At 44.2% G+C, this 26,453-nt stretch overlaps 1 protein-coding gene and 1 long non-coding RNA gene across 2 annotated transcripts in view; one reads left to right on the top strand and one right to left on the bottom strand.

The window, feature by feature from the left end:
- TSPAN5 (tetraspanin 5) overlaps nt 1-1,451 on the bottom strand; it is an 89,266-nt gene extending 87,815 nt beyond the window's left edge. The window contains exon 1 of the mRNA XM_080369244.1: nt 809-1,451. Coding sequence (XP_080225370.1) covers nt 809-889 — 81 coding nt within the window. The 5' untranslated portion in view covers nt 890-1,451. The remainder of the gene's footprint in view (nt 1-808) is intronic.
- On the top strand, nt 796-23,586 carry LOC308055451. Its single transcript, XR_013924533.1, has 3 exons — nt 796-926; nt 11,571-16,819; nt 17,454-23,586. It is a non-coding gene; the product is annotated as an uncharacterized lncRNA (long non-coding RNA).
- Nucleotides 23,587-26,453: the final 2,867 nt, after the last annotated feature.

Here is a 26,453-nt window from a genome sequence, read left to right as displayed (position 1 = left end):
CTTTCAAATCCAACGTTGAGAAGATGCTAGAAATACTATTACAAGCAGGTTACATTTCACTATACAGTTCTGCCTACTCTACAGCCAGTGCTAGAATGGTGCAACAAGATACTGTGCCGTCAGGGTATCGAGCACCACAGCCAGGAACCCCAGCAAATGCCCTGCCAAGACTCCCACGGGCTTGCACTTCAGGGATGGGTGGGAATACTGTTTCCTCCATCCTATTATTGCTGCTACTACTACTATGTGTTAATAGCTAATGGTAATAAGCCCGTGCCGTACACAACCTCATCATTGTGCAATCATTGCCTTACACAGCGCTGTTCGGAGAACTCGAGCTGCAATCTTTTTTTAAATTTTTCATATTTAACAGGGATATCAGCACGAAAACATGCAGATCAATTCGTTCTCTAGGCCTGGGTGTCTAGCTGCTCCCGCCCCCACCACAAGGCAGACGAGGGGGAAGGAGGGAGGATGAAAAAAGGAAAAGGGGGGGGAAAGAAGGCAAGAAATCCTCTTCGCACCTACAACAAAAGCAGTTGGGGGGGCCGGAAGGGAAGCGGGATCAGAGCCTCCGCAGGTGCAGGAATGCAGCTCTCCAACTTGCCCGGCTGAGGCGGCGGCGCTCCCGGTCTCGCGCCCCCGGCCGCCCCGCTCAGACCCCACCGGCGGGGCGCGCGCCCAGCTGTCACGCACGACTCCGTTCCTCCCTGCGCGCTTCTGGCCGTACCCGGCCCGGAGCGGCGGCGGGGGAGGAGGAGGAGGCGGCAGAGGAAGACACGAAGCGCCGTGCAACCGGCCCACTTACCCAGAAAATGACATTGAAGCCGAAGATGAAATATTTGATGCAACAACTGACTTCAGGCCCCTTGTAGTGCTTCCCGGACATCCTCTGCGCTCATGAAGACACTTTGCTCGCAGCCAGGGTGAGAATCGAGAGTGGGGGGTGGGAAAAAAAAAAAGGTGGGGGGCCGGGGACGACACAGACTAGAAGGAGAGGGGCTGGTGGCGGCGCGGCGGGCAGGGCTCAGCGCCGGCAGCGCGCCGTGGGGAGATGCGGCAAGAGCGGAGCGGCGACGGGGCGACTCCGACTTGCCGGGCGCCGGGGATGGCCGGCGAGCAGCTCCCACCTCCTCTTCTCCCGCATGGAGGAGGCCTCGGCTGCTCGCAGCGGGCGGAGGAGAAGAGAGAAGGAGAACGGCGGCCGCCGGGGAAGCAGCCGCCGGGAGGCGCCCGGGCAGAGGCGCGGGGCTGGCGGCCGCCACAGCCCAGCACTGCCCTGCCCTGCCGGAGCCGCGAGGCGCCCCGCACAACGCTCCCGCCCGCCCCCGCAGCACGGCAGCCACCGCGCACGCCCCGCGGAGGGGGCGGGGAAAGGCGCGCCACAGAGCGCCCGGCGGCGTGATTGGCGTCCGCCACGCCAATCCAACTGCGCCGCCGCCGGCACGCGCCGCTGTGGGGGCGGGGAGGGGGCGGCTCTGCAGCACCCCCACCTCTCCCTCCCCCGCCGGCCTCATCCTCAGTGGCGTGCAGGGAGCGCGGTGCGGGCCGGGGGCTGCCGGAGGGGGCGCCAGTGAGGTGGCTCCGGGGGGGCTGGTGGCAGGGGGAGCGGTGCCCGCCGGCCTTTGTCTGCGGCGGTGAGGCGGGGGGCGGCCCGGCTGCTGCCGCCGCCTCGGTTATGTAACGGGGCCGGCGGGCACCGAGGCAGCCGTTGGCGCGGCCCCGGGGGGCGGCCCGCGGAGCGCGTGCGGGGGACCGCGCCTGTAAGCGCTGAGGTAGACCAGCGCGCTGGGTGCTAAGAGACCGTGAGGAATAACGGGCTCGAGGAGGCCGTTCTTCGTTACGGGTTTGTGAGTCAGAGTCGAGGTTTCTTCCGTCCTACGACACCTTCGTCGGCCGGGCCCCCGGCGGGCTGCCTGAGCCGGGGCGTTGCAGAAACGCGGAGGCGCCGGGCCGAGGGGCTCCGTCCTCCCGACAGCTGGGGCACGGCGCGGGCCGGCCGGTGCCGCGCAGCCGGGCTGCGGTGGGAGATCGGGGCCGCGCAGCGCGGGCAGCAAGCCAGGAGAGCGGCACGGCTCCGGGCGGGCGGCGGGCACGGGGAACAGCAAGACCGTAATTGTACTGGGGAGGTTGCTCTCAATGGGTGCCTTCAGATCACCTCCCACGTGAACTCGTGTGCATACACGTGTGGGAAGACAGGAAGAACTATTTTACAATGTTTTAAAGAGTTTGTATTTTTACATACTCTGAATTTATATTGAAGCTGCTGGCTGTAAAGTTAGGTGGCTTAGTTGTATTCCTATGTTGTTGGGGATTCAGAGCCCGCCTGGTCCAGCATTAACAATATAATTAATAGCATTTCTTTGCTGAAGAATATTATCATTTCAGTGTTTCAAGTCTAGCTGGACCAGGAAATTCTGAAGTGCAATACTCTGAATTCAAAAGATTGAATTCTTCGTAATAAATTACATTTCCCATCTCTACAGGGTAGCAAGATAGCACACTTTAAACGTATGATAGTGTTAGAACTACAAAAGAAAGTCTTTGGTTCAAATAACTTCATATTGGTTATGTGCCTTTTTGAGAGAGAAGGGAAATACTTATCTGTCAGGTGTGGTAGATATTGAGAAGATGATCCATGAAAATAAGCAATGTTACTGGTAAATGAGAAAATAATGCAACATGCCTATACAATTTAACTGTGACTATATAGCTTATTACATGAATGTTATCCCTGTGTCTATTGTTACCACTTTCTTTGCAAGACCATCCATGAAAAGGGTGAATGATTACTAATACGTAGGTTCTGTACCAGTGAGTAAAAAGCACATCACCATTTACAGTAGGGTATGGTAATAATGTATTATATTAAGGTGCTGTTTTTACAAGTGGCTTCAAATATCGGTGACAACCTGTACAAACATTTATAATATTCCTGTCATAACACCCTACCAACACCACGTGTTGGCACCCTTTAGCATTTTAATGCTTCACAGGCAAGAGGAAAATACTGTAGAGTAATATTTATTACAATAAATTCAGTAACAATCTCAGATGGTTTGCCCATTAATCCACTCATTCCCAATCAAAAACTTTAAAAAGATATGCAACCTACATCAATTACAGCATCATATTACATGACTTCACTTGCTTTCTCAATCAGAATAGTAGTATTATTGCCAAGCATCATTTTAAGGCATTTCATGTTGTTCCATCGTCTGATCAGCTTAAGGGCAACTTAGGACGTCTGGTGTAAGCAGTTAGACTGCTCACTTGAAGACGGTGTAGAACACAGAACCCTGTTATTTTTAATTCACTTTGGGTGTACGGTTTCTGCGCAGCCTTAGAAATGAGCAACCAGACAGCAAAGGCAGCAGAACAGCTTTGATGTAGGTAATTGATCTCCAGAATGCCAGCTGGAACAGTCTTCTGCACCTGCAGCAGCCTCTCTGGTTTACAAACACATTTTGTCTCCTGTCCTAAACAAACAGGGATTAAAAAAAAATAATAATAATTGGCTTTGTGTCTTCTCTTGTGGATTGCTTCTTACATTCTTTGGCCACCTAGGTCTGGAAGCTGAGCGAGATGACTGTGACAGCACTTAAAATTCACTGTTAGTTACCAGTCAATGCTGAGTTCCAGTGTGATGTTTTGGTACAAAAGCCTGAGGCAATACTAAGCAGGAATGATAACTATCTTTCCTTGCAGTAAGGCATGACAGTTATTCAAATTCTGTTAGTTTATAGTTCATCTGACTAGTCACAGAGTACTAATGAACAGTATTTCAATGACAAAGCAAGGTGTCTAGTAACAGAGTGCTTTATAACACTAGGCAATGCTTTGATTTACTACTGACATGGGAGAAAAAGTCCCATCCAAATGATTAAATCTACTTCCTACCTCTAAGATGTAGATATCAACAGACTTCTGACCAAAAACTGGCCAAGTCTAATGCTAGTAAGTGCAGGAAGTTTGAGAAGTTCATCTCTTAAAAAGGGTATAGTGCAGACTCTGAAAATCTTCCCACCAAGTAAAGAGCTCTCATCCCAATTCCTCAATTCAATAATTTCTTAGATCCAGCACCTTTGTCTTTGTGTCAGCTCCTGCTGTTTGATCTATGAATTCTTTGACATTTTCCAAGGAAAAAGAAATGCAAATCTGAGTGACTTGAGAAAAAGCTAAGCAGCACATTGAAGACAGGGTGTGCCACATTTAGTGAGATAAAGAATTGTGGTCTAAAAAAGTTTGGTATCTGTGTCCCTAAGTCTCTGGTTATTTCCTAGAGAGTTCATTTTAGTTGAAATTCATAGGACAGCAATATTTTTCCATGAGGAAGCCATATAGCTTTCTGACATACAACAAGATTTGTAGTCAGAGGTAATATCTACCTCAGAATATTTTTCAATGTATCTATCATAATGGCTTGTAATGCCATTTGTGTTCATTTGATAGTTTTTCAACCATGAAAACACTTCGTTTGTTTTCTGCTTAGCAAATGAATGACCACTGATGAGGGGGCATTTTTTAGGTTTAAAATGAATTCTGAGATAAGAATTTCATAGGACCAAATGCAAGTGGTGATACAGTTTGGATTAGCCTTGGTAGAATTACATGCCATGTCCCATCTGGCAACATGACTTTAGCTTCCCACAAGAACAGCACAAAAATCTCTTCAATTAATTCATAAGTGCAAGTACTGAGTAATTGCTGTTGTGGCTAACACTGGTTAGTGGCTTTCTGGTGAGTATTAAGCTGCTTTTTCATATGAAACTTAGCTCTCAATACTGAATAATAATATCCTCTTGCAGGACCAACCCAACATCATTGTAATCTGATAACAGCAACGTTGTTAGGATGACTCACAAAGCATTAAGCGTGTCTATACATCTACAGTTAGAGGCTGAAATCTGAAGCTAAGGCATACCAAATAATAACCAATAACTAACTGCATTGTGTGATTTTACTTTCTCACAGGAATGTGTATCTGAGCCTTAATTTTCTTTTTCTAAATGCTGTACTTCTGGTGTAAGTATCCGTTATTTCATGTGTTCTTAAAGTACGGGTAACTATATAAAGACACTGCAAGTGGCATTCACTTTAGTTCCTACCAGCCTTGGGCAGGTTTTGGAACAAGGGTGATGTGAGCTACTAATTGGGATGCAAATTTCTTGGAGAGAACTACCAGGTATTAGCAATAATGGTCACAAAGTCTACTCAGCCAAACTCTACTGCTTGCAGTCTGCAAGCTGGTTTGTTCAAGATGAGCCCAGACAAGTCTTGCAGCAGTCTAAGCAGATAGACATGAAGACACAGCCTCAGAAGTCCCTTTGGAGCAAACATATGCAAAATGAGATATGCAGACCGTTAGTGCCAGAAACGCTACTTTGAAACGGTAGGGAAGAAATGCACCCTGCTGTTTCTTTCCTGTGAGAGAAATAAGGTTATTTATTGTGCCCTGCACCTCGAGCCAGGAGCTGCTGCCTCTGCTTCTTGTGAGAGGAAGGGGTGGGAGCGGTGGCATGCTTCCTCCCTCATGCTGTGCGGTCAAAGGCAAACGAGCAGCTGGGGCTGCAGCTGCACCATGGTGCTGCTTGGGGCAAACATCCAGAAACACAGCTCTGTTTCTGAAGTGCAGTGCCTCAGGAAGCCCCTGTTCTGGAGCTTTTTACAGAGCTTTCTTATTAATTCCCCAACAAGTCTGTACAACAATGAAGCAAGAAGAGTATGAAGTACCTGGTCCGTAGCTCACTTGTCACACAGTGACTGCAGGTGTGGTTCCAAATGCTCTTGCATCCAAAATGGCTCCAAAGTGCATTGACTGTAAGCTACTTCTTACAACCATTTTATACACAGGACAGTGATGGGGCTTAATGAGATAAAGCATATGCATTATTCTACAGAAGACACACAGATTTACAGTCCTGAATTAAGGGTGGCTACAATCAGAATATGGGCAGTCGCTTCCCCTTTCATTATTGGTGCTACAGGACCATGGTCATTAAATACGGTATGGCACTGGACAAACTGCGAATTTTGGAACTATTCGCTCCCCAGACACAGTTTGTTGCTTGTGTATACCTGAAGGTTCTTGTGTAATTCTTGACAATTCTCTGTCCAAAAGGGCAACCAATGTTTATCCTGTGCCGGAACACTATATGATTTTCATAAGTTAAGGTCCATTAGGTTTCTCAAGGCACTCTGAGTTGCTCTCAACCGTTCTTCATCAAATAACACAGGACACCCTTGCTTCGCAGCTGGGAGGTTTAACATACGGTGTTTACTGTGTAATAGCACTCAGGAGAGTGAGGATTTCCTACGAGTGTGTTTTTAATGGTGATAAGATTTTCTGCAAATCCACCGTTTTAAGTAACCTTTGAGTATATTTCCCTTCAAGGGTTTTCTTTACTCAGCCTGAAGTCACCTGATCTTCCCCCATCCCTCCTCCTGTGCAGATTTTTTTTTTCCTGGGAGCTTGGATCAGAGTTGACCACATAAACAATCCCTCAGGAATCAGCCTGGCATCTCTTTCCAGGCAGGACTGTAAATCTGTCAGAAGGTCAGGGAGCAGAAGCAAGAGGCAGGATGAGAGTGCACAAGACTGGGAATCTGGTTGTTGTAGTCTTTAAACACAAGTTGCAGTCACAGTGGTGGGAGGGGCAGCTAGCGCACCAATTAATCTCAGAGCTCAGCTTTTAGAAAAGCTTTCAGCCATGTCCTGGCCAAGAGTTGAGCTAAAAGCTGTTGCAGTAGATGTTTGGGCAGCCTGGTCAAGAGTTCAGCCCCTAGACCTCTGTGCAGGCAGGGCCTTAAATCTTTTTGCTGAGAATAGAGTGGCAAAAGCTGACTGTGCAGCAAGCTCCACTTTTAAATCTAAGCAATGTTTTTTCCATTGGTTTTTAATTCAAATGGCTGTAGGGATGCTGTGATTTGAAGGAACTCTGTATCATTGCGTTCACAGCAGAGAGCTGATCCAAAACCCTCTGAGGAGAGGGATGAGGTGCTCAAGGGAGTCAGCACCTGCTGGAGGAGGCCCCAGATCTGCAGTGCAGTTGGGCTGCAGGCAGCCACCTCCTAACCTCTGGCGGGTACATGCATGCTCATCTGAGCTATGGTAATAGCAGTGGCAAAAGGGCTGCCATCTTTGCTGTGACAATTAACGTCTCCTCTCTGTCAGACCAGATGACAGAGTGTATCCAGGGCCTCTAACAGTTTTTAGGACTATAACAGGAGCTCTGCAAGTGAGCCTTCCCAAAGGAAGGGGTCTGATAATGTTTAACCTGACTTCCTCACAATTTTGTGTCTGGTTCTTCATATACACCTTCTCTACTCACATCTGACAACAGTTACCACATAGCAGGATCAAAAATACCAGTTTCTTTTACCTTTGGTATTGACACTTGATTTCTCAGACAGCTGCCACAGCAAACATAACACTTTTAATAGCACCAGTGAACAGGTATTTTACAGCAATATTCTGTGTAGTTTATATTGATGGACCTGCTTAGGAACAAGGTAAACAAAAGGTAAACACATTTTTTTAGACATTCCCAAAAGCCATAAAACAGCAGTACTAGAGTCATTACAAAACCATGCGATGTTGTTAGAGCATTTTACTTCCCTAGTGTCATGGGAGGAATACACGATGCCTGTTGTAAGGCTACATCTTTAGCAGATAGTCCTCTGTGCTCAGTGATAGCATGCCATTTGTGACAGGATCAAGTAGCAGAAGATAAGACTCAAGCTAGCCACACGATTTCTCTACTTACTTGGGAATTCCTGTATTTTGAAGAGTTCAAAGAGGAGGTAAACTGGGTCCATGCTTTGTTTCTGGACTACTTCCAAGTGCAAGGTTACACTTCATAAATAACCTGTACATATTACCTTTCAGTCACCTTTAAAATAAAGGCACTTCAGAAAAAACATAGCATTTACTTGTTTGCAAGTCCAGGACTTAAAAGTTTCCAAGCCCTTCTTCTCTTTGTTATGTTAACAAAACCAGACATCCTCCTGCAGATGAGAATCGGGCAGCCACTGGTATTCTTGTTGGGTTGAACAATTACTTTCAAAATCTTCTTTTTCAGAGGCTTGTCATTGCTCTATGCTTCACTACTGATGTTTCTCTGTGAGTTTGGATGGGTGGAGTTCATTTTGATTTCTTGCTTTTCCTCTACCACCCTAATTACACCATCAGCTTTTTTTGCTGTCATAGTGCTTTAAGAAAAGTGTGAGTGACTGATACCTGAGACAATATTTGGAAAAGAAATCCCACCCCAGGCTGATTTCTATATTCATCTCCATCTTACCATTTCATGTACCACCATCTTTAGGAACATCTTCAGCATATATTCAGCCTCTCACAAAGCTGTTTAAGTGCCCTGATATTTCCAGGTTTGATATTTTAGATTATACTACCTTGGAGGCAGGGACTATGTCTTCCCCTTGTTCCTGCAAGTGGCAAGCACAAAAAGCTAGTGTTGCAACAGCAAAACAACTACAGTAATTTTAATTTAAAAACGTATCTCTGTTGTTTTGAACTCAAGGATACAAATGCATCTATTAACATGCAGTGTGGACCCAGTAAATATAAATAATGTATCTGAAAATGTGAAGAAGAGACTGATAAGGGAAAAAAGTGGTATCTTCAAGAAACAGATGCATACTTTGTCTACTCCTCTTGTCTGCTTTTGAAGTAAGCCACCTTGCTCTGTATAATGTGTCAGTCTGCAGTCATCAGGAAAGTTGACATTTTTCACTCTGTGAGCAAAATAATTTTACTTAAAGGAAAGCTAATTTTGCTCAGGACAGACATTTCTGCCCCAAATCACAGTGACGTAAATGTCAGTGTGTAAGAGGTTTACAAATTTTATGTCACCAAATTCACCAGACCAAAATATGTGGCTGCTGTGTCATGACATCTCAGGACTTCATTATACTATATCCCAGTCTGAGTGATGAACTGTTAAATGTGTCACACTTATGCACACACCTATGAAATAGAAGACTCAACGAAAGTTGTATTACGTTGTAATGTAATGGAAAAAAGAACAGGATGGGGAATTTTTTTTCTTTTTGTCTTGCAAAACATCTCATTTTCTTAGATATTTGCACAGCTCTTTCGGTGTGTTTGAAAAGTTTGAACTATTCATCATAAAGGTAAATCTGCGAAAAGCATCAGTTGTTTAAAAATATTAAGCTATAAAGGGGGTGGGCAGAGAGCTTACAACGAGTCCATTGTTCTGTTCTAAACACCGTCACTCCGGACTGGGAACAAAACTGAAAGCTGGACAAAAAGGAGGCCCAGCCATCTAGTGGTAAATAACGCTGACGTGCAGCCGCTGATGTCTGCCTTCCATGGGGATGCTCACAGGGCCCCCATGTGCTCCACAGAGAGAGAGAGCAAGGGACATGCCTCAGGTTTTGATAGGTGCAGGACTCAGCAGCAGTCAGACATCTAGGGAGCAAGCTAAAGTGCATAGGACCCTGCAGCCAAATTGGGAGAAAGGTTGGCAGGAGAAGTAACCATATCAAACACAAGGTTAGCTTTTGCTAGGTTGACAAGGAAGAGCTGCAGTCAGTGTTCTACACTATAGAAGTACACCTATTTACAGTTGCTTGCTTACAGTGTTTATTCAGACAGTCTTTTTTACAAAATGTATCTGTGTCCTTGCAAGCTTGTACTTGCCACCCTGCCTGCATCTGTACAGCAGTATTCAGGGGAAATTTTGGGCAGTTTTCCATAATTCCATAGCAGCATGTCCAGAAGATACACACAACAGAATGGCACAATGTGCTCAGGTCCCACAACACACAAGGAAAAGTTGTAAGCCAAACTGTCACAATTGAAACAAGAATGGTGCAATCAAACAGCTACACAAAGCCATATGTTTAGTCCGAGCTAGGGCAAAACACTTACCTACCAAATTTATTGAGACTGAACTGTTTCGTATTGTTACAAACTAATAGTTTAACCTTGGCAAGGCCTGAAGAGACACCAAAATAGTAAACCATTAAATACTTCAAAGAAAGAATAAAAACCATACAATGCATATGCCTGAATACCTCTTGGTATTCAGCCCGGTATGCTAGAGCTCCCATTCCAAAAGTGATGTCAGTGCTTAGAATCTCATATCTCCTTGAAAACCAGTCCGATGCAAGTCCTGCGGGGCCTAGTATGCAATTTATTTAGGCATAGAGAAGAGGTATCCAGTGGAATAGCCTAAGCAGCCTGGACATTAAATGACCATTAGTTTAAATGTGAGTTGAACCTCAGTAAAAACATAAAGCCAGTTATCTGTTTACCCAGCTATAGATGTAAGTGCTTCACTTAACCAAGTTTAAAGATACCACCTCTCTTACATTGTGATAAGCAATTGATTTCAGTCTGCATTTGTTAACCTATGGAGTAGCAGCATGATATTGAATTCCCTGTTGCTACATTTTGCTCCAAGCTATTTTGACTGCTGTTGAACTCTTTGAAATATCAAATTTTGTCCAAAGCACATCTCATTCTTGCCTTACACACTCATGAAACTGCATTGCAGGTTGTACTCAGCTTCAAAACACTAGGCTCAGTACAGTCATGGTTTTACCAGGTAAATATGGAATAATTCTGCAAAACTCCATAGTTACTTCATGCTGTTAGTGAGAATTTTTGTAACTGAAAACAAAGTTTTGTTCCAAGTAGTTGCTGCAGCATGAACTGATTTTAGCAGACATGGTTGTTCCTTATCAGAAAACACAGTACTGGAGGGAGTACAGAGAATAATATTTCCCTTGAGGCAGGGGATATCCGAAGTCAGCTCAGTCACTCTTACTTGCTGACAGCCACTAGCGTAGAAAAGAAATATACAGCTGTTTCCTACTAGAATGGTATCAGCTACTATATATCAAACTCTCACTTCTATTTATATAATGTTTCGATTACCTACAGTGGCTAGCTAAAAATGCAGCGTCGGGAAGTGGGGGGTGGACATCTGGTTGCTACTGTGAGGTGGTATTTGCCACTGATTCTCCTAGCAAAAACTGGAAAGTAGCTAGGGATGCAAATTCATCATGAATGTTTTGTCTGGCTTCTGTTCTAAGGAGCATTTGGCCATGGAGAGGTTGAATCTCCCAACGAGCATTTATGCTCATTTTCCATCTGGTCTTTACCAAACAGGGTCTCTCACCTGGCTAACAGGAGGAACTAACTGCCCAGTGCCTGCAACACCGTGTTCCCTGGCAGGATGTCTGCCTCGCACCATCTGGCTTAGCCCCTCTGCTTTAACTGATAGATCACACCTGATATTTACTGTGAATCCTACATTCCCAAACTTTGAGAGCTGTCTGAAACCACAGACATTAGAAGGAAAATGAGCAGAAAAGCTGTGCTTTTTACTTCTCTGTTTTACCCACTGGGAAGCTGAGGCAACGCATAAGCTGTATTGGACTTTCTTACAGCCATCTCTGTAAATCAGTGCCCACGTTTGCTGCCTGTTCCTGTACTCAGAAGTCAGTAAGAGGCTAGGACAGAGGGCTAGACATGAGCAGTCTGCTTCAAAATCTCTCAGTCTGCTTTTCCTTTTTTCCAGGTGAAAAGGAACAGTGTCCAAATCTGCATTCCTCTGCCATACGTTTTGGATATTCATTGGAACAGGGTTACTTTTTAACTACTTGAAACTGGAATTTAAAAGCTGCTGACTTAAGAAAAAGGAGTCAGGAAGGAGCACAACAGAGAAGGGAGCAATGTTCTTGGGCAGAAAAAATGGAAACAGCACCTCCTTCAATTTGTAAAACACTCACTGGGGTCAGGGTGGGGTGGTTTGGCAATGAGTACAAATGTACACAATCCTGTAGCCATTTGCAGCTGTCTGTATTCAGGGCACCACTGCTGTCTTACTTTCTACGACTCTGCAGGTTGCCTGCTGCGCTCTGCAAACACACTCCTCTCCTGTGGTTATTTTTGAAGCAGCTCCTTAGAACAGATGAACAGATGTCCTCATATATGTCTCTTCCCTACTACATAAATAACAGTTTACCTCATGCTCCCACCATCCTTTTGAACTAACTAAATAAATAAATTAAAAAAAAAAAAAAAAGAGGAAGAGGAAAGACAGTATCCCTTCCCACTGGTGATTTCTGTTGTAGCTTTCATGGCAGTGTCACTCCACAACATGTGTTGCCCTCATGCCCTTCTTAGGGTGAACTACTGTCCTGATTTCAGATGGGATGGAGTTAATTTTCTTCTTAGTAGCTAGTGTGCAGTGCTGTGTTTTGGCTCTGATGCGAGAACAAGGTGGATCACACACTGATATTTTTAGTTGCTGCTGGGTAATGTTCATACTAAGTCAAAGGATTTTCAGTTTCTGAGGCCTTTCCAGCCAGAGAAGCCTGGAGGGGCACAGGAAATTGGGAGGGGACACAGCCAGGACAGCTGACCTGAACTGGCCAAAGAGGTATTCCATACCACATGACATCATGCTTGGTATATAAACTGGGGGAAGAAGGAAGAGGGGGACATGCAGCATTATGGTGTTTGGTTTTGAGTTACACGTGACAGACCCCTGCCTTCCTGGGGATGGCTGGACACCTCACCTGCCTGCCCATAGAAAGTAGTGAATGAATTCCTTGTTTTGCTTCACTTGAGTGTACAGCTTTTGCTTTGCCTGTTAAATTGTTCTTATCTCAACCCTCAAGTTTTGCATTCCTTTCTAATTCTCCTTGCCATCCCTCTGGGGAGGAGCTGGAGGGAGCAGGTGGGCGGCTGCATGGTGCTTGGTTGCCATCTGGGGTTAAACCACTCCGCTGGGGACTGGCTGGGCATCGGTCAGTGGGTGGTGAGCAATTACATTGTCTATCATGTGTTCTCTTTCTTCCTTTCCCTTTGGATTTTATTCTTTCCCTCAATCTTTCCATTATAACTGTTATTGTCATTATTGTTCTTTCATTTTCATTCAGTTTCATTTATTAAGTTGTGCTTATCTCAACCCTTAAGTTTTACATTCCTTTCCAATTCTCCTTCCCATGCCTCTGGGTGAGGGGGGAGTAAGTGAGTGGCTGTGTGGTACTTAATTACCAGCGATGGTTAAACCATGACAACTACAAAGGTTTCTTTCTGGCCTTCTTCCTTGCCCTTCCCAGGACTCTTCCCTCTTTAGTACCTTTCCAACTCTTTCCCTCTTCTCCTTCTCTTAACTTCCTGGAAGCACTGCAAACACCACAAGTCTCACAGAAACTTCTTCTTGAGTAATACTACCAAGGAAAGATCCACATAGACCAGTTACAATTTGTCCTCCTTGCATAGTCTTCCTGCAGTCAGCAGTACCATTGCTTGCCACCCAGGCACACCTGGTTTGGGCATCCGAGGCTCTTCTCGGGGAAGGAATGGTTCTTAACTATTTTGTCCTTCAATTCTCTTGGCATATTCCTGAAGAAGTGAATTGAATGTGTGCAAAATGGGCTAGCTTGAGATGTATGGATGCTGACGTTTCCCTGTGAACCTGACAGAACCAAACCAGTAACACTAATAAGAACCAGTCCATCACATCACTGGAAAAAGCTGAATCAAACCACCATGCTTTCTCTTGGTCTCTCTTTAGAAACCAAGCCTGGCATATTATTGCCAGCTCTCAGAGGATCTGCTCTGCTGTCCCACAAAGCAGCAAGCCCCAGCTTGTACTTCTGGCTTCCAAAGAACGTGCAGAGAACAGCCTTAACTCCAAGATTATGTAACTTGTAAACATTTAGTTTTAGGTGTTGAATCTAGGGAAATCAGCCAAGCAATCCATCAGCCTGTCCATTCCAATGATTAAAGTATGTACTGAGTCATGGAAAAACATACAGAGTAAAATATCTTTTATAAAGTATTTGACCTGAATATTATTATCTGGTACCTTTTATGCAAAGAGGGACTGATTCTGCTAGCCTTGCTCAGAGTAGCCAGGAAGTATCCTTATGGGTTTAAACAGAACAGATCAATAAGGTACTTTTCATGAGCAGACAAAGCAAGCACAAGCCTGCAGAGGCAGAGCAATTACACAGGCCTACAACCTTTGAGCCCTTTGAGATGTGAAATCCCAGCTCAGAGCAAATCAATAGGAGTTTAGCGATTTTGGCTGGGGGTGGAGAGCTTTAACCACACAGCTTATTGGGCAATGTTCCTACCAAAGTACAACACAAGACCAATCTGCAAAGCCAAGAGCTTGGAACAAGAGAATTTCCCCCTGTAGCCAAGGCCCTATGTATGATCACCAATGAATGCCACTGGACACTAAAACAAGATATACTCTATAAAATGCAACATCTCAGAGACAGTCCTGGTGGCGTAATAGCATTCCCAAATGGCTGTTTTAGCACTGTTGCCAACAAGACCTCTGGAATGCCAAACAAGGGTTCAGTAATTGCTAATGCCGCTGGGTTATATTTGCTCCTTTCCAGGTGACTGAAAAATTATCAGACTGTCCATTTCTACTCCTCTTCTTTGCCTGATGTCTCTGAGACCAAGATCCTACAATCTGGGGTGTCTGCAGCAGCTTTGTTACTGGTGGCATAGGGGTTATAGACATGCCATAATGTAGGGGCAGATTTAAATTGGACTCACAAGGTTTGGAACTTCTTTTTCTGTTTGTATTTTATTTATTTTATTCTTTCTTTTTTTTTTTTACCATGTAGTCTCTTAACAGCTGTGCTCCCCCTAATGCTGGAAAAGGAAAATAGGTCTTCTACTAGTCGGTACTAAAAGGAGATTCAAAGATGCTTCACACACAGACAGGCCTTTCACACCCTGCGGAGGTTTTTAGCCTTATATTACATCTCCCAGCATGATTTGGCCAACAGAAGAAACAGAGAATGTGTGTTGCCCGCTAGGCACAACTCTGTGCTACACTGTAAACTATTACACAGTTGTATTTTAACATGGAAAATGGATCTCAGTTGTGATTTCAGGAAGAAGTCGTTGGCTCAACTGCTCAACAGTGGGAAAGGGAAAGCTTTAGCTGCTGCTCTGCCAAACAAAACGAAAACCAAATCCAGTGTGACATGAGCGTGGAGATGCACACTGAAGTTACACTACAAGGTTCCAGATAGTAGATGTGCTAAAAAAAGCCCCCACACCCAAATGCAAAACCAAAATAAAATAAATTAGTTAGAGGAGACAAAGTAAAATCAAACATCCTCACCCCAAGAGCAGCTACGGTGGGGCACACACAGGCTTCAGCACCCTTTCGCTGGCACACGGAGCCCATGGGTAGCGGTACGAACACGGTTACACAGAGCTAAAAGGATGCACTGACCAAGGGTCAGGTCATGGAACAAGAACATGTTTCCTTTTCATGGGCTGCAGGGTTGGGGTGGGCTCACTGTGGAAGCCACCAGAAGGCCTGAGAAACACTCAGTCCAGCTGTGGTACAGCATCCTCCATCAGAAACACTGAGGCTCTTAGCACGTTGGTGGGGCAGTGAAGGAGACCAAGGCAGTGCAGACCTCTCTGTGTCCTTACCCGCTGCAGCAGGCAGGGGCTTAAAATCCCCCACATGCCTGTATCCATTACAACTGAAAATAAATAGCTCACTGTCAGCGCAGTACAGGAGAGGGGAAGGAGAGCACCAACAGGACATTCTCTTTAGGGAAATAGGCTGAAGATGGTGGACAGCAGCACATGACACTTGCTGTTGCTGGTCCTCCACCAGCTCTAGGACATGCTTCCCCATCTCCACCCAGGATGACACTTCCTCCCTCCCACCACAGCCCAGACATCACCACTCCCATACAGCTATCCTGGCAGCTGGGAGGTTGGGCCAAGAAAACTCATCCAGGGTGGACATGACACCGTGCTTCTGGCAATGGAAAGAGCTTGCTGCAGGTCATGTACGCTTTCACCCTGCCACAAAAGCCCAGGCCACCTCCTCCAGACACATTCTGTGCCCTACAGCCAGCAGCTGAGAAAAAAACCCCACCAAAACAACCTAGTGCTGTTTTAGTTAATTTTAAACCAGTGAAAGCTGATTATTGCTTAGCAAGCCTAATCCATGCCTGCTCTCTAAATACAGAGAGAAAAGTGTGTATGTTTTCCCTTATATAGCAAAGAACACTAGGACAAGAATCTCTTTAGGAATTATGACTCAGAGGACTTGATGAAAGCTGTCCAGTTTGATCCTTTTTCTTTCAAACTACCACTGGAGCCAGAACTTGAAATTCTGCTGCACTAAAGCTCTCAGCAGCATGGTCAGCTGTGTGCTATCAGCACTCCAATACTGCAGGCTTACTCACACATTGAAAAAAATATTCCTGCATATCAGCAGCAGTAAATTTCAGAAGCAACAGCAGCAGCCAACAAAAAATAATGGAAACCTAGGTGCCCACGACAGCAAGAACAAAGGTTTAGCAATACATGTCATGCTGACTGCATCAAACCATGGGCAACAGATGTGCTTTGACACCAAATCCTCTTTCTTCACATTTAGGTGTATTAACTGTTTGAGCGAGGGCTTCCTCCCACATACTTATTTTCTATCTCCCTTAATGCGTGGCATTCTGCCACCAGAGAGCAAATTACGTTCACCTTCTTCGGGTCACAAAACAACTCCAGCCATGCTTGAAGCTAAGCAGTCTCTACACTGCCACCACCTGAGTCTTACATCAGTTGAAGCTTATTTAAAGGCAGCAGACATCAAAGCCTTGTCAAGGAAAACATTCCTCCTGCAAAAACTGCATAGTGAAAGGCAAGGGCAGGCAGTTACAGTCCACAGATCTTCCAAAAGAATTTGGAGTGAGGAGCAGAATTGTGCTGAAATGAAAGCAATGCAAGGAGGCTGCTAGGTTGCCCACATCCTCTGGAGACAGGGTAAGGTAGTAGCTTCATCTTCAACCACGACTTGTCTTGGCCCTCTGGCAATAAAGCCAAGAGCAAGGAGCAATACCTACACTCTGATTCCCCTTCTCTTTCTGCAGATGGCAAATACTCCAATTTTCAGATTGCTTTTATGCCTCCCCATGCTTTATCACAGCAAATGCTTGCAGAGCATGCAGTGCTTCTCTGTTCAACCTGTTCTGAGCTGCCTCCTTCTTAGACCCAGATCGTTCCTTCAGCCTACTCTGCGTTGTAGCCTTTGCTTTTCTATTTGCATGGCTTGCTGCGGGGGGTGGGGGGTGTTGCTCTCCTTACCTCTCTACGGTAGTGAAACCTGACAGGTTTAACCTAAAGCCATAGCTTCTCTTACTGCTGTCACTGTAATGAGAAACAGATCTCTACTCAGAGTTTTCATCATAGATGCATACCAGATAAACTTGGCCCATCTGTATAAGGTGAATGACAGTCATAAAATACTTGAGTCCCTTCAAATTTGACCTAGAATACAATTTTTAAATAGTATGAGTACTAGTAAAATTGCACCAGCATGACCTCATAGGTCTGTATAATCACTAGATGAAAAAGCATATATTAATATTGCAAGGCTTAAAAACTGTTTCCAATACAGATTGAACAGAGTTAATGGACACAGCAGCTCCATGGATCCAGTTGCACTCAGTCCTGATGCCTTTTGTGGAGGGATGGACATCTTTTCTAGTACAGGTGAGATCTATAAGAATAACCCTTTGATAAGCATCACCCAGACTGGCCTGTAAGGAGCTTTGTATCATTCAAGTTTGTTATTTCCTTGCAAACCAAAGCAGTGATTCCGATGAGAATGAAATAATGAGCATCTGGGGCTTCATGACATACAGTGATGATGAAAAAAAATGCAGATGGGTGCCACCATCAGTAACAAGATGTTGTAAGTGTTTGTTCATAAGTGTGTAAGTGCTTTCCTTTAAGGGCAGTCATACACCAGAGCAGTACTAGTCTGCCACTGAGAGCTTTGCTCCCCTACAGACATCAGCATCTTCTTATCATCTTCAGTGCAGTTGCTTTATCATTATCAGCAGGGCCCACACCAAATTATTTGCAGAGGGGCAGGCTGGTCAGGTTATCTGGCAGCTTTAAAGCTGTCTTTCTGACAAATACCACATGTTCTGCTCTAGCAAGGAGCTAACCCTTACTTGGAACAGTAAAACAAACCTAGTGGTAAATAAAACTAAAGTCAGATCCAATTAATATATCTGAAGGTAAGCCTGGTAGCATCAAGCAGCCAGGTGAGTTTGACACTTGTATTTCCACAAAATACTGACAGTGGCTGCAGATCACATCTGTTTTCTGCTGTATGGCCCTGCACCCACAGGAGCCATGTGCACTGTAAAAGTGGGCCTTGTCTGTGGTTGTGAAAAAAGGTGTGATCTTAGTTGATATTGTCTAAGGCAAGATAACTAATGCAAGGTAGGTGAAAGAGCAAGTCAGCTGTATTTTTAACAAGAGCTGACAGGATGAAACAACTGATCAGCACCATGCAGTGCTCAGCCCAGTGTGACCCATACCAAAACTACAAACAGCTCTATCCTTGATAGGATACGAACTATCACACACTAACACCACCTTTTTTCCCCAAGCACATATGTGTCCACAAAGTCAGAGAGCAGGAAGCATGTCCTTCCCCCCTTGGGTAAACCCACCTAAAGACATGGAAAATCTGTCGCTATAACTTTTTTGTGAAGCCATTTCGTATGGCAGATGTACATTTGCAGAAGGCCATCCTGTGACAGATACCACAAATAATTGCTTGGGGGACAAAACACATTAGTCTTGTGATTTCATGTCCCTTTTCCATTGCCTTTCCATGGGCACAACAGAGTTTTAACCTGACCAGTTGCAAGAAGAAAATAAGCTCATCCACAGTACGCTCACATTTAAATAGTGTATTATATCTGTACCCGTAGTCCCTTAGCAGCAGTGGCAGCCTCCAGCGCAAGAATGCCTAACCACGTTTAGGGAAAATTATAGAGCAACAACAGGCCATGCACTTTGTGCACAATCCCTGAAGTCAGTGAAAATTTGCGTACACTCTCAGTGACACCTGGCAGCAAAGGAACTGTTCAGATTGTTTTAATAAGATGTTATGCACAGAGTCAAAAAGCCAAAGTCCTACACTTACGGTACCAGAAACCTGAGAATCAGAAGCCAAATTCTTTCCCTTATTGTCAGCCCAAAGGCTGACACAGCAGATTCAGCGACAAGCACAGCTGAGCACCGGCAGTGCCTACAGGACTTCTTCAGCCTTACCACCTTGCTCAAAAAGATGCCATTCTACTTTGAAACTTCATTAAAGAACCAGGCTGAGCTGTCAGCATGACTCAGCAGCAGTCACATCCAGTTTTCACATTTAGCTTTTGAATCTTGTGCACAGAGTTTATCACTGCATTACAGGTCTCAGGAAACTAAGATAGTAAACGCAGCCTATGCATTACATCTAGGTCCATAACACAAACAGAGTTACTTCAATTAAACCTGAGGACCGAAATAAAATGCAAACTGGATGTATCTAAAAATCTTACACTCTTCCTCCTATTACTATTTTTTTTTTTCAAAGGAAATTAGATACCTGCCTGGAATTTTCTGTTATTTAAGCTTGTCTTCTATCACTTCTTGAAAGATTTTTTACATTCAAATTGTAAAGGGATACAAAAGTATGTTAAAGAAGCTATTATGTGGAATGGCTGGTATTTTTGTAAGCTTAAGAAAAGTTTTAATAATAGATTACAGTAGAGAGGTGTGGAAGTGTATTTTATGGAGGCAAGATGAGGAATATTCATTAAAATTCCCTTATTGGTAGAACTTGTACACAAATAAAGCATGATTGGTTTTGGAAATATTTCTATCTTCAACTAGATTTGTCTAGGAAGGATTTCAGGAGGCAACATGATACGAAGTCTGATAAGGCATTTCTTTGGCAGAGAAAAATTAACAGTTCTGCATAGGACAGTTGTAACAATTACACCAGGGTCAGGCTTTTACTCCTTTGCAGACACAGAGTCTCTCAAACATGGAAACTATGCACCTGAGATTCAGGCTCTAGTAACAGGGCAGATTCCCTAAAAAGTAAAATGAATATCCATGAGAAAGTGAAGGGTTTGTACCTATGAGTATTTAGCAGCAACAGTAGTTCTTTCCTTTTTACAAGCTTCACCATGAATTCATTTATTGTAGAACAATCAAAGCAAAAAAACCCCAAACACACTACCAAAAAAACAAACAAAAAACCCTTCCCCTCAAGTGCAGTTCTTGGTCTGCAGAGCCCAGAGGGAGAAGGGAACATATGAAACTCACTCACAGTGACAAAGATGAGTTTACATGATGAGTCATATCTCTTACTACTTCTGTTTGACAACAGAGTTGAGCCAGCTAAGCCTGACTTCCCATGGCAAAATGCCTGATGCGAAAAATTAAGCTGGCTTTGTTTATGGCCATTTATTAGGTCACAAGCTTCCTTAGTAATCAAGAACCCATGGTGCTGTTTGCAAATAGCTAACACAACAGGCACAAGCACAGGAGAGAAGGTTTCTTTGCAAGTGTACACCATTTGAATTTGCTTATTTTTGACTGAAAGAGGACATGCAGCAGCAAAGTGAAAAGCACCGAGGAACGATGGACAGCTCTGCCAAGTGAAATCCAGTCTTAATGATCCGACTACTACCAGGGTCAAAAAATAAAGCTTGTACCTGAAACAAACCCGGTCCTCTTTATGAGGTGAGGTGGACTTGGAGAGTGGCAGCCGGTACTGTTTTGGAAAAGTGCTGCTAATTATCAGAAAGAGTTGCTTCTTTGAATTCAAAATCAGATTTTGTGCTTCTGTAATTCCATTCTTCTTAAGGCACAGTCTGCTAAATTGCACGACTGCTATTTACATACAGTAACTGTATGGTTTGCATTGCCCTAGGTCAAAGGAGTTGTTAACCAGATTTCCAGCACTCAGCAACTGAAGAACCCAACAGAAGGGAAGACACAAACTAAGCTGTAAACAGGATGGGTAGAGAGCACAGTTTAAAAAAAAAAAAAAAAAATCCAAAGCAAGGATCAGTATCTCCACCTTCTTTTGTTAAGTGGTAGTGCCGGCATGTCTGCCACCAAACTGAATTGGAAAGGGAGGCTCAGAGACAAGCGACTACAGGGGATGATGCAGATGGAACTGCCTCCTCGCAAGGCATTGCTATGCTGGAAATCCAATTGCTGTGAGAACATCTAAGGCCAATTCTATGAATTTGTTCAAAGGGATTCACCAAATTAACAGAGACACATCAGTCAGTAGCTATTAAACGTGATAGTCTAGGTGCAGGGTTTTTTGCCAGAAGTTGACAAGGTGTCCCAGAAGAAAGATCACACTATACATCTTCCATTTCTTAAGCTGTTATCTAATCATCTGTCATTAGTCACTCTTGGAAACAGGACATAAACTTAGGTCAATATTTTAACCAAGTCAGTATATAGGAGGATACCTTTTCCTGTCAGCCCCAAGTTTAAAATAACCATGGTCAAGAATACAGTACGTGCCAGAGGAAGGCAAACAGCAGCACTCCTGGCTCCCAAGCAAGCCAGAAAAGCAACTGTCTGCGTGAAATGCTCCAAGCAATAAAGCATCTGTTTTGTAGCTCTACTAGCAGAAATGAAACCCCTGTGTTTGGAGGAATTTTTTGTTTCTTAAGCTGTCTCCAAAGAATAAACAGGCTCTGGATTTCATCACATGGAGAAAAGTAAAGCATATCCCTTTTTTAGTGACGGTCTATGGAACATTAGTTTAATAAGAGAAAACTCCTGTCAGCTCCGTCTACTGTTGTAGTTACACGTAGTTCATTTTTCCTACTTATACCACAACCTATAGTCATAGATAACAATTAACCATATGAATAAAAATATCATAGTTTTGTCCTCCTGAACTGAAGGGAAATAGTCTCATCAAATAATGCTGAAAACTGCTATCAACGCTTTCAAAGGCATCTACCATGGGTTGAGTTACCTTTCTAACCAGGACAGCCACAGAGAACTGCTGCAACTATGGCATTTTGTGACTTGGACTGTGACATGGCACAAGAACCTTTTCTGTAACACTTAATTTTCCTCTTGCACATCTCATGTTGCTAGATAAAAGAAACAAGCTCTCTGAAGGGCTCAGTGCAAAAGCCACCTGCAGGGGGATGTGGCATGAGCTGAAGTCTGTTGATTTTTCCAGGTGTTTTTTTTTTTTTTTTTTTTTTTTTTAAGTCCTTGCTGGGGCAGATATGAACGGCTGTATAGGTAATCACAGTGAAGGTTTTACATGATCCTAAATGATAAACACAAAACCAACTGCTGGGAAAAGGGCAGGCATTGTTGATTTCTACCTTGCTTCACCTGTGCTTTTTTAGTGGAGTTCCATTTGGGACATGCTGCCTTCTGCCATAGTGCAAAATGTTTACCTCTACATGTTTACCACTTGAGATTTTCCATGTTACTATTTTATTACTGCTTGAGGGCACATGATAGCTGGAGGCCAGCACCTGGAGAATGTGCTCTTGCAAGTACTTGAATTACCATCCCATCATTTCAGGCAGGAAGGAGGTGGGAACAGGCCCAGCTGGTAAGCCTTTCACACACCTGGTGAAGCTCTCAAGCACTCCTGTGTGTGATCCACAGCCTGCTGCAGGGAAATACATGGCCATGTTCCCTCAGCAGCTCAGCTCTGCTTTGTGCATGGAAGGGAGGATGCCCAAAAGCCAGGGGTGGCACTGGAGTCAGAAAGGGAGTTTGTAGTCCAGCTGGACTGGAGCTGTTCTAACCTATGCCCTTGGCATACCATCTCCCTCCTGCTAGATCTTCCTAATACCTGCCAGTTCTGTGTGACTGAGGAGTTCCTTTATCCAGGGCAAAATTCTTAAGCCACACATTCCTATCCCTGCCCCTTTTTATAGTCTTTGCAGCAAAATCTTGACCACAACAAATGGTCCCTGTGTTGTTTGATGACAAAGCACAAAAGAAACTTTGCTGAAGGGGGTAAAAAAAAACCCCAAAGGCTAAGTTTAAGCTGTTACCCATGCAGAAAAGTTGTTGACAATGTACTCAGAACAGAACAGACCAAATAAACTTGAAGCTACAAGGCTGAAATCACTGGAAAACAAGAACTCAGTTGTCAGTGTTCACTGATTTTTTTTTTTAAATAACAAAAATCACTAGGTCTCACTATTGAAACAAAAGTTTTAAGTAGCAGCTTAGCTGAATTGTTTCCCCTTCTACAAGATCTCAAACTCAACTGAATGTTCCTGCTGTAAAATATCACAAGGACAGAGGCAGAAGACAGATAGGGAAACCCATGGGACTGCATTTTCTACCCCAGTACTCCTCACACAGACACAAAGACCTGGGTGGACTTACGCAGACTATCAGAGGAAGTCCCATAAACTTACTTTTCTCTGCCTTTCCTACATTCAGGTCACCCCAGAGCTAACATCTGAGAAGCACATTAGACTAATGCTAGGGCAAGCTCTGTCCTGAGAGCAGAAGCCTTTTATTTTCTGGCTGAGTACTGATGTTTACACAAGGACTTTGCCTCACAGAACTGCAAGCTTCTTTCCCCCTCCATTTAATTTTCCACAGTTAAAGTGCCTTTACAGTCAATTGTTTCAAGCTCAAGGCATAGCTCAGACTACAACCTGGAGAACAAATTGCCCTGTTCAACAAAACCATTTCACAAACTCCAATTCTTCTCTGCTTTATTAAGGGATCACCATGGGCAAATCAGAAAAACTTGAAACACTGCATTAAGGTAAGCAACTGGTAGAATTGTTACATACCTCACAGAGCAGGGTTTGACACCAAGGATGAGTTGTAAAACTTATTCAATCTCCATCATGTCAGATACCAGGTTCAGCATCTGCCTAGGGCCCAGGTAAATGCTTTGGCTCAGCTGCCTTCTATTTGTCTTTATTACCATCATTAATAATCCTTTTCTCACTGGAATTAATGTTGGGATGCTACTTGCTTGCTGTACACACTGGCATAAAAACTGCAACATGAGTCATCCATCCCCTGATGCCATGAAAAGGTATGCAGCGTTCGCACATGCTACGCCTCTGAGCTGTTTTGAAACTTCAAGTCCAGTAAAGGAGTTTTTATTGCTTATAGCCCAGCAGCTGTATTTTAACTAGGCAAAAGGCTACCTGAAGAGAAAGTGCACAGCAAAAGCAGCTGGGAGAAGCCCACTGCCTGAGGCACTCTGGCTGGCACAAAAATGCTGCACACGCAGCTCCCCTCGTGCCAGCAGACGCTGTGCTGCTGACCGTGTCACACAGACAGCTCTCCTGCTGCTTGAGCAAAATTGTGCCAAATGTAAAAGTGCAGCTTCTCTGAAACATGCAGAGTGAGGTATGAAATGTTTTGTTCAGAGCCATTTAGGCTCAGACCTATAGAAAGGAGGAACTGTAACATTTAGGACAAAGTCTATAGATTTTAATAGTATATTGGGTTGGCCTTTTAGAATCAGCAGGAGCTGTTCCACAGCTGTTTCACAGCTGAGCAATAGGTTCAGTGTCCTTTGGCACACTCCTGTGAGCCTTCTCCTCTATCTGCTACTGGACATCCCCCCAAAGATGATATTCACGGGCACAACTGAAAGGTTATCCTGTTATCCTAACTACACGCATTCTCCATTTTAATGTCACAGCTCAGTTTTGGGGGAAAAGAGAAAAAACCCCAACCTTAAATAGATGTACCAGGCAGCTAAGAATCTCTTCTCTCCTCCAGGTGAGCCAAGCCAGCTGCAGCCAGCCCAGCCTGCATGTAGGTGCCTTAATCAACATGCTGTTCAAGAACTGTTTGAATATTTTAGTGCTCTGCCAATACGATTATCATTGAGCACAGCTCAACAATGCTTTGGAAATCCTCTGAAACTGTTATAAAATAGGCAAAAATAAAGCCTCTCAAAACAGACACAACACAGGGCAGAAACCGTGCTTTTCCAGCCAGAAGTATACTCACGCATAGCTAAGTGTCCATACAAACCTTGCTAACTCTGTCCCCAGCACTGCAAGGCACAGCAGCTAGGGACAGCCAGCAAGTGATCTCACTGCAAACAGCTCATGCTGCCAAAGCGTTTTACTCCCATCCTGACACACACCAATTCTGCTGCACATTCCAGCAACTGCTTCCTTGAGGGGCAGGAAGACAGAGCTAGGCTAGGGCTGAAACATGTTATAATGAAAGTATGCACAGGGCAGTGTTTCAGAAAAGCTAAGTCTGTTACTCAAACCTAGAAAAACTTGAAAACATGTGTAAGACTGAGTTGCCTCAATATGGTTTTACTAGAGATGACCCTAAACACTATACACTTCAGTGCAATTAAGATGTAGCCTCAAGAGCATAAATGAGAAAAGGTTGTTAGAGCTGCATTCAATTCGGAGTTAACCGCGTTCCAGCAGAACACCTAGAATTCCACAGGAATACTCATCTTAGACTGTATCACAATATTAAAAGCCACAAGGCAACAGTTAGTGCAGTAACATCAGGTGCACCAGATCCGGGAGCACATTTCTACACTGCAATATAAATATAGCTGGTGAAGATTACCTCAGAGGGTAGAAGTGAAAACCTCATCTCTCAGTCCTGGAGCTTACTGAAGATAGCACATAGAACTATAGCAAGAACTTACAAAACACAACCAGCTTCCAGCTGCTGAGAGCTGTGTCTTGGGGCACCCCCTCAGCAATAACCACTGTGCACACTGCAGGGACAGACCTGCTGCACACACATGACTGCGGAGGGCAACATCTGAACAGCACCCCAGCTAAAAGCAAACAATAGCCAAGGAAAAGCATCAAAACTGTTAATTCTTCCTTCATTGTTTTTACATTTCACACAAATGTAAAAGAACCATTTCCTGCTTAAGAAATCATCTATATCCAAACAGGATTTTTTGGGGGTTTTTGCAGTACATTCTTGTAACAGTTCACTGCTGTTGCAGCTTATGACTAGTCTGCTATTACAAACCCCCAAAACACTGGTAAACCCCTAGTTTAATGAAGGTCAAGCGAGACAAATCCACATGGCCCAAAGTCACATTCACAAACTTAAGAAAAACATTACATTGAGGATTTGTGTCTACTTTTGCAATAAAGGAACAGCAGTTCCTTGCAAAGGGAATTGACCCTAAAATTGCATTGCTTTTCAGCTAAACCTGTTGGTCCTTGCATCTACCTTCAGTTTTTTCTCCCCAGAATACCTCTGAACAATCCTCATGGCCTGAGAAAAATCCAATCTCAGTTCTGCCCTTTATGCCCACCTCACCCCCGCCCCACAGTTTGTGCATACAGGGAAGAAACCTCGCTAGTGATGAATTAAGACTTAAGCCTTTTAAGCTTTTAATTTTTACCCAAACCAACCTGGAATGCATCTGTCCCTAGATGGCAGCCTACAGGTATTTCTCACTTGCCTTTAAAGGATGAACTCGAGGACAAATTTTCCAGGGTCAGGGAAACTTTGAAGCAGCACCTCCATCGCTGAAGTCAGTAGTCACCACTTCCTCACGACTCAGGAACACTCCCATTTCCAATGTGAAAGATGAACTGAGGCCATGCAGTGACAT

The sequence above is a fragment of the Falco punctatus genome, assembly GCF_963210335.1.
Source record: "Falco punctatus genome assembly, chromosome: 1".
NCBI classification, from domain to species: Eukaryota; Metazoa; Chordata; class Aves; order Falconiformes; family Falconidae; genus Falco; species Falco punctatus.
The sequence above is the reverse complement of the archived record's forward strand: the minus strand, read 5'-3'. Positions and strand labels throughout refer to the sequence as shown.